The sequence below is a fragment of the Colletotrichum chrysophilum genome (genome assembly GCF_026319265.1).
Source record: "Colletotrichum chrysophilum strain AFK26 chromosome Unknown scaffold_398, whole genome shotgun sequence".
Lineage (NCBI taxonomy): Eukaryota > Fungi > Ascomycota > Sordariomycetes > Glomerellales > Glomerellaceae > Colletotrichum > Colletotrichum chrysophilum.
The window spans coordinates 1-8914 of NW_026517685.1; the positions used below are offsets into that span (position 1 = coordinate 1).

At 49.8% G+C, this 8914-nt stretch overlaps 2 protein-coding genes across 2 annotated transcripts; both read left to right on the plus strand.

The window, feature by feature from the left end:
- Nucleotides 1-4451: 4451 nt before the first annotated feature.
- On the plus strand, nucleotides 4452-5387 carry COL26b_014459 (uncharacterized protein; the record flags this gene model as incomplete). The annotated part of the gene is made up of 1 exon (XM_053187030.1): nucleotides 4452-5387. One exon carries the CDS (start codon nucleotides 4452-4454, stop codon nucleotides 5385-5387), a length of 936 nt encoding a protein of 311 aa, XP_053029024.1.
- Nucleotides 5388-6411: 1024 nt separating this feature from the next.
- On the plus strand, nucleotides 6412-8097 carry COL26b_014460 (uncharacterized protein; the record flags this gene model as incomplete). Its single annotated transcript, XM_053187031.1, has 3 exons — nucleotides 6412-6537; nucleotides 6603-7528; nucleotides 7590-8097. The coding sequence occupies 3 exons, from the start codon at nucleotides 6412-6414 to the stop codon at nucleotides 8095-8097; spliced, it is 1560 nt and encodes a 519-aa protein (XP_053029025.1).
- Nucleotides 8098-8914: the final 817 nt, after the last annotated feature.

The following is an 8914-nucleotide window of genomic DNA, read 5'->3' on the forward strand; positions in this document are numbered from 1 at the left end:
TTCTGTCCCCTCTTTGTCCGGGGGTTCAAAAGGGGGGGAAAAAGAGGCCCCCCCCCCCCCCCCCCCCAAAAAAAAAAAAAAAAAGAAAAAGAAAAAAAGAAAAAGAAAGAGAGACTCAAGTCTACTCTAAAATATTTGATCCATCGATGCTCAAAAGTCAGTGGAATCCAGCAGATCAGGTAGGTGTCATCCAACTCTGAAAGCAGTGGGGCTCATCTAAAAGATAACAGAATAACCCTATATGAAGGTGTTTAGGCATTCGACACGACAGACGAAAAGCAGTCACTGCTAATGTCCGTTGTGGGCGAATTTCTCGTGTTTTAGCCTGCTGGACCGCTCAATTTCCGAGGAAGGCGAATTCGAGAATACTTTGCCGAAACTTACTTCTTGTGCATAGGGGAGGTTGGACCCTCAGATTCGTTGTACTAACTTATTCCAAGCCCGGTAGCGTCGTTTGGGTTCCAACAAAATTCAGGCGTGTTCTAAATGGCGAAGAATTCGATATGGATCACATCCACACCATTCAGAGACTTCCGAATGGCAATCACTACGGCAGAGATCTCCTGCGGTTGTGTGGAGACGGGTGAGAGGAGTACGAGCAGCTCTGCCAGGTCTGGCCCGGTACAGGTGCCGCGAGGGATTGGCACTGACCAGGGTTCTCATCTGATGTAGCTCTGCATTAAACATATTTGCCATCTCCGCACTTCATATCTGTTTGACTTTGTGAGTACGATGTAGGGTAAGCCGAATGGTAACGGCACCGGGATTTATGAGCTATCCGTGAGCGCGTCGCTCGGGCTCGCAATATAATGTGAAATATCCCCTCTTACCTGCCTTGGTCGTATCGGATGGGCACGCAAAGAGTATCGCTCACCATGTCCAGGGACAATACTCCTCCAAGCATCCGTCCACAACGCGCGAAGCGTGTAGCCCGGGCGTGCGATTACTGTCGCAAGAAGAGAGTCAGTGTCTTTCACTCGTCCTACGTCATGGGGGAAGCTGACTTGTAGGTCGATGGTAGCTAAAATGCACCCCAGATCAACGACCCTGCTTCAACTGTCAATTATATCGCACTCAGTGCGTTTCCTCTGACAGAAGACTACGCGCGGCTGGAAGACAAACTAGAAGGCCCTTCGAGATTGAGCAAGAAACGGTAACAGCCAACAGCACCTTGGAGTCGACAAATATTCATGATGATTCTGGCCTAAGTTTATCTCTAAGTTCAGCAGCGGACTCGAGTTCCATGTTTGACGACAGCTTGCCTGGCCCAATTGTCTGGCCCCGAGGAGATGCATTCGAAGCGAGTCCCGAAACCCATGATTTTGGCATTGTCCTACATCAACTTGGTATTGGAGTGTCGTCCAACGTCTGGGATATCGATGGCACGTCACCAACAGAGTTGCCAGACCTGAGCAACACTTTCGAAGGCTGTTGCATGGATGTCGGCGGCCATTCACCTTCTCAACATCCGCTTTCCGATAGTGGCGCGACCAGCCATCTTTTCTCCACACCAGCTCACGTCTTACCGTTCGCCAAATCGTCACGAAGCCTGGCAAACGGGAAAGTGCCAAATATCGAGGCGTTGACGCGGCGCAGCGAGAACACTGCATCCCTCCAGCGAACGGTATTTCCTTCAATGTACATTCGGAAAAATGAAAGTCGGGGGCACTACGTCGGTAAGTCGGGGAAATCCAGTCAACGCATACAATCTATTCATTGCGTCCAATCTTAGGGTTAGGCTCTGTTGGTGCCACACTTGCGATATGCCTTACGGATGGCCTGAAAAGTCAGCAGCTTCCTCGGAAGTCTGACGGCCTGGACTTTCTTATTGAGGCCGGGCCACAAGTCGACGAGGCCGGGTTGTCGTCTCTCTTTGACATTACAAGCCAAGAGTTACCCAGCAAAGAAGCCGCAACGAAGTGTATACAAGGTTCAAGTCTCCCCGATAGTGAAACAATTGCTGGATCTGACTCATTCTCAGCCTTTTTTGAATGCGTTGCCTTTTTCTTTCCAATCATCGATAGAGACATATTTATGTCGCGTATGGAAATGATGTACACGCCGCAGAGATCGAGACTCAACGCTCTCGACTATTGTCTCTTTCACCTCGTCGTATCACTGGGAGCGCTCGTCCAGAGACGTACTTCAACACAGACAGAGGACATGGACCGAATTTACCTATCTTCATATCAAAAAGCCTGGTCCATGATGTCAGACGCACTGGCATCTCCTTGTGAGACCAGCTTGCAGATCCTCATACTCCATGTCGGTGCCTCGATCGTCGCCCTTTACCACTGATCATGCTAATGTTCCCAGATATTCATCCACACCAAGTCTGGGCGAGAAGGGTTCGCCTGGGTCTTGTGTGGTCTTGCCATCAGAGTCGCCCAATCCTTGGGTCTACATCAGAAGAGCCCTACAGATATGGGGTTCTCAGAGCGGCGGATCATCCTTCGTAGTCGCCTCTGGTGCATATTATTTGGCTTTGACTCGTAAGCTGTACAAGTCTCAATGCCCTCGCTGATCGCTAAAGTCAGAGAAGGAGTCTCTCACTCGTTCAAGGTCGACCTCCTGGGATCTCGAGCGGCCTTTACGACAAGGATATATCTTACCTAGACGATTCTCAAAGTGAATCACCTTCTGGGCCGCCCAGTCGTGCGCAAATGTCGAATTGGTGGTATAAGCTAAGCCAGATACAAAACCAGTACTGTGCCGTGATGCAGACCAAGCATTCACTTGTCTCCAGGCTGGACAGCATATCAGAGGCAAACCAGCGCCTCGAGGTGTGGAAAGACAGCCTGCCATCTTCGTATCGCCCGGACGGAACCATTCTAGTTTCTCCAGAGAACTACTGGCACGTCGTTCTACTCCACTTAGAGTATTTCAATTTCCTGCGCACTATTCATCTCGCTGGCACCGTCCTGAGGCTTTCTTGTAGCGGGGTAGCGCACCAAAACTCATCTGAATACCAAGCTAGCGAGGTCATCTGCGTTGAAGCTGCAAGATGTTTCATCAAAATATTAGTAGTTCCGTTCCATCAGAATCGCATGATGCAACGTGCTAAAGTCAACCAAAGCAGCTCTACGGGAGACATAGCGGCGAGGAAAGGGCGCCTGATCGGGTTTGTCATGTTATCTGATCAAAGTGATTCCACCCATTCTGACCCGAGCAGGTTTAATTCGACTAACTACATGTCTGCTATTGCAGTTCTCTACCGGAGCATCATGCGCAACCCTTCTAACGTCTCATCACGAGCTGACTCGGAGTACCTGCGTGCTGGGAAATTGCATTTGGAGCACGATTGTCCTATAAACATTGCTATTCCCAGTATAATCAAATTGTTTAACGATATGCTCACTACTGCAGAAGAATATGTACAGAAACGCAAGTATTGTATTATTTAGGTAGTGTAGGTATATTGCTTAAGTATTACTTCTTAACTAGTGAGGTTGATATCATATTATCATGGTAGTAACTGAATGACGCTTAATATTTAGTATTATTTTCAGTTATTTTATAATAAGTGTTAATCGAATTCTTAAAATAAGATTCAGTCGTGACTGAAGCCAGTCAACAGACTGAATATGTCGGATCTGTCGCGTAAAGCACGACGGTCTTAGTGATGCCGATGAGTCCACTTCAGCTCGGAAGCCGGCCCCATGCCTGGAGCCCCGACCCGCAGATCGTATCCACCGGATCCGTATTAGCGGAATGGGGCACTATTGACCCGGACCGCAGCTAAGCCCCGTTGTCTGGACACAGCTGCTGCCTAAAGCGCCAAGATCAAGACTGCAATCAACGGGGTCGACGTTCTCCCTAATTACTTCAGATGCTTCGTCATATCTTCTTATACCACACGGCGCCTTCATTCAAGCTTGTACACCACCATGGGTCGAGAAACTCAGACCTCAACTGGTCATCCTGATTCAAGCGTTGCCGGAACCGCAAATACAAGGACCACAGAGACTCGGCGATCCCACAAAAAGTCTCGCAACGGGTGCACCGAGTGCAAACGTCGCCATATCCGCTGCGACGAGCGCCAGCCGTCTTGCGCAAATTGCGAAGTCGCAGAGCGTGCATGCGTCTTCCCGCCGCCCAAGGTGGGCAAGCAGAGGCGGAAACGAGGGCAACAGCGTCACGCATCGCAACGGCAGGGGCGAGAGACAATAACAAGCCCAACACTACCCGATTCCAACGAGGGCAATGTAAACAAAATTGACGATGCGGAAGAGCATAATACACAGACGCCGCTGGCCATTCATCAGCAAGACAGCCACTCGGAACTCGGCCCAGCGGTAGATCAACCCATCATTCCCTTGTCGTTGGAGCACGGTGACCAACCGTCCATAGCCGACCTCGAGCCTACCACTTCCTATTCACCTTCCGATTGCCATCCCGGCTTGATAGGTGTACTAGACGCGGCGTCCAAGGCAATATTTACGCCGCAGCACATGATTTTGATGCACAACGCCCACTCAGTACCAAACTTCACCGGGCCGAACCGAAGCATAGTGGACATTGCCGTCCGCCACGCTGTCGACTCACCGTACCTCCTCGATGAAATTCTCGCCTTCACGGCCTTCCACATGGTTCATCTGTATCCTGGATCAGCCGTTTGTCTTCAACACATGGCCACAGAGCTACAAACACGCGCTCTTGCCTCCTTCACTCTCCTCACAGAAACGGTTCCCAAAGATGACAAAGCTACTGCCGTTTCTCGCTTCCTCTTTTCTGCGATCCTAGGCAGACATGTTCTTGCCGACACTATCGCGCACTACCGCTCTGACTTCCACACTTTCATTGACCGACTCGTTGAATGTTTCAATCTCAATCGCGGCATCACCTCCGTCACGCCTCCGGCCAAGGACTATCTATACAACTCCGAGATCCAGCCCTTTCTCAATGTCGTCCTCGAGGCCCACAAAAAGATAGTTTCTCCAGGAACCGAGTGCGATCCTCTTACTCGTCTTTTGGATGATTCTGACCTGAGCGAAACCAGCATGAAGGCATGCCGTCATACGATTGAGCTTTTACAGTGGTCCTTCGACCTCTGTCGAGGCCTCGATGAAGAGGAATATCCCTCAGCGGCCTCGTCGTTTTCTGTGAAGATAGAGGGAAGCTTCGTTGATATGCTGCGGAAACATCGACCAGAGGCTCTAGTAATTCTCGCCTACTATGGCGTATTGTTGCACCGCTGCCGCAGCTTTTGGGCCTTTGGCGATGCTGGCGCCTCAATGATTCGCGCTATTGCCGCGCACCTGGGTAGCTACTGGCAAGGGGTGCTCGAGTGGCCGCTGCGTGTCATTAAAACGGAGTGCAACTCGGGGCCCGTAGCTGAGGCGACGACTCCTGGCACTCTTACAATGACATCGCATGCATCACAGTGATTTTCGATGACGAAGCACATGGATTTTGGCTGATCATGATTATGCAAACTTTGGGCGTTTCTATTTTGCTAAGGATAGCTCTTAGGGTTTGTGGATATAAAAATATCATTTGAGGTGGACTTCATAGAACATATGGATGGGTACTAGGCATCCATGATGCACACTTAATTAGGCAAAGGCAGGAAAATTTTCGAAATGACATGGCGCTCACCTTGACTAAAATCCAGATATCATGATGGAAAATGATCCTGCAGCCTAATTACATCGTTGATTTGCATCGCCCTCAATGCGTTTTGTTCGGAATTCCGTTCGCTGGAAACGTCCAAATTACGCGTAATGATTCATACGTCTTGGTTGCAGTCTATGGTGACTAAGCGATTTTACTGCTAGAATACGCGTAATTTGTGTGAACAGATCGAGCTAGACGGAATGCTTAGCAGAGCCTGGATCCTTTTGATCTTAGAATACAGCCACCAAAGTCTCACTATGAACTGCTTCGGCTAAGTGACAGAAGTATAAATCGACATTGATAACTTGAATACACGTATTTTGGACATTTCACAAGTACTTGGATTTGTACTAAGTCCAAAGTCTGGTCAGACTCCCTCATGGCCCTTGCTATTGCGCGGGCTAAGCACTCTGACTTCCATATGAGGTACCGCAAACCGGTCAACTAGAAGCGATGCTACGCGTAAATCTGCTCTCCCCTTTGCAAGTTGAACCCGACATTTCTTGATGCATCCCTAAAAGGTCCAGTTCTGACTCCTTCACAACAACACAGCCCGCCAAGCTAACAACATAGCCTACAACACACTGACCTGAGCGCAGATCTGCCAGCCTCACGATGATCCTCACCTAGCGCGACGCAGAAGTGTGAATGTTGGCTTGCCTTCTGAAGTTCAAACTCACATAAATACAGAATGCTCTGCCAGTGACTATGTAGCAAAATATCCAGACAATCTACCCTAAAAAGCTTCTCATCTTCATCATAATTTACAAAACAACAAATTCAAGCGCTTTCACGATGGTCATCACACGATTTTTGAAGTCAGCAAGCACCACGGCTGCTGCACTACTCCTGTTCGGCAGCGTGCAAGGACAGCCATCAGCAGCAACAAACAACACGCCAGAGCTCTCGGGCTTCCCAGCAGTATGAAATCCCCCCTCCCTTTTCCCCGAGAGACTATGCTTCAGGCTTTTCTAACATCAATCCAGTGTGACGCACTTGTAGCCGCTAATCTATCTCACGCTGTTCACTTCCCGTCCTCCCCTCTATACCGATCCCTCGTCGAAAGCTCCTATGCCATTGACACGCGCAAACAGCCCTGGTGCTTCGTCCTCCCAAGCACCACAACTGAGGTTTCTACAACTCTCACTGCTCTGCGCTCCGCCGGTGGCGGTGCCGGGGACTGGCACATAGCAATTCGCAGCGGCGGGCACGGGGGCGATAACCAGAACAATATCGCCGAGGGCGTGACCATCGACTTGACGCACCTCAACGCCACCACGTACGATGCGACGACCAACGTTGCGAGCGTCGGAACCGGAGCGCGTTGGGGTGCAGTCTATGCCGAGTTGGAAAAGGACGGAGTCACCGTTACGGGCGGGAGAGAGGGTGTCGTTGGCGTTGGTGGGCTCCTTCTCGGCGGCGGTATCTCGTGGTACACGGCGCGTACAGGCTTCGCTTGCGACAGCGTCGTCAACTACGAGGTGGTTCTGGCAAGCGGCACGATTATCAATGCCAACGCATCCGTCCACTCCGACCTTTGGCGGGCTCTGAAAGGAGGTAGCAGCAACTTCGGCATCGTCACTAGGTTCGATCTCGAGGCGTTCCCGGCTGAGAACTTGAACATGGAGACGAGGACTTACGCTCGGGAACACTCCGACGAGCTTATTGACGCGATTGCGGATTTCGCTGGTCTGAATCAGTCAATGGCGGACAATGCATTGATCTCCATGACGACCTACGACCCCAAGATTGAGGACAGCACAATTATGGTAGTCGAGGTCAACACCAGAAACAAGGCCAACAGCACAGCATATGACGCCTTCAACCGTATCCCACTCTTGCAACCGCCTACCACGAAGTCAGTGTCTCTTGTGGAGGCTGCCAATAGCACTCAGCTTTCCGGCAAAAATCGGTAAGTTGATTGACGACATCCTGTCCGCCTTACGTTGGCTCAACTGACCGTCTTATCACAGGAACGCTGGGGCCGGAGCTCTGACCATTGTCAACGACCCACGGGTTATGCGCTACTGCTTCGAACAGTATAACGGTATTGTCGATGATATGAAAGCCCTCCTAGGACCGAAGAACTTCACTACGATCCTCGACTTCCAGCCGCTCCCTTCATACTTCGCAGACATCGGTGTGAAAAAGGGCGGGAACATGCTTGGACTCGAGCGAGACTCTCGCAACAAGATCCTCTTCGTAATGGGAGTGACTCTGCTGGGTTCTAACAGTGAGGAGCTCTATCCCCGCGTTTATCAACAGGTTGCGGCTATGAACAAGAGGGTCGAGGATTTTTCAAAGTCGATCGGCAGCGACAATGAGTTCAGATATCTCCCCTATGCTGACTCGAGGCAAAATGTTCTTGGGAGCTACGGCGAAGCCAACGTGGAGCACATCCAAACAGTGGCTAAGAAGTATGATCCCAACGGCTTCTTTCAGCGCCGTGTGCCTGGCGGCTTCAAGATTAGTAGGGTCTGATGGGAAAACCTCTTGCCCTGACAATAGGCCAGTACTCAAGATCATGATCTTCCATAACCTCTTATTGAGAAGTTTCATAGTTGGTTTCAACGGCTTGTTTTGTCTTCTATGAGATCGACTTCTTCAGCAAATCTTATGTTCTATTCTAGCTCCCTTGTTATATAATGTTGCTATTTTGGCGGATAGTTCTAGTTGGGTAAGGGAATAACTCCCTTTATTGTGTCTACTAGGTTGTTATATCTTGATAAGCCTATCATACCTATCCTCGCTGTCGTCTCTGTCGTCCCTGTCCTTACTCTGCCTTTTATTCTTGTCGTTGTCATTATTGTCGTCGTCATAATCACTATTACGATCTATGCCTACTGTATGCCCGGGTGGCTGGGAATATCCGCCTAGACGGCGAAACTCTGATTGTAAATTTGTTTTCATTTTCTCTTCAAGCCACGTACAACACTCCCAGTGCGATGGAGCTCAAATCTTCAATGTAAATATCTAGTTAAGTCCATGTCTCACAATAGTGGCAGCTAAGATCGAAGAATTTTTATTCCTGTAGTAACCGTAGCTCGAATGTATGTCGTAGTTGTTTGAGTCTCACCAGACTTCTGTTTTCGCTCTGCTTATGTAACATCAAATCTAGCGGGGAAGAGCAGGGGTTGATTGGCGGGGTGGACAAGGAAGTGTTACGGTCAGCTATCCGACAGTAGGGTCTGCTAACAGAAGCTGGGGATTGACACGTTATAACAGTACACTGAGGTCGTGGTCTGGGTAGTAGGTCGTAGGCTGATAGTAGATCGGTCGTCAGAGGCTAAGGTGATCA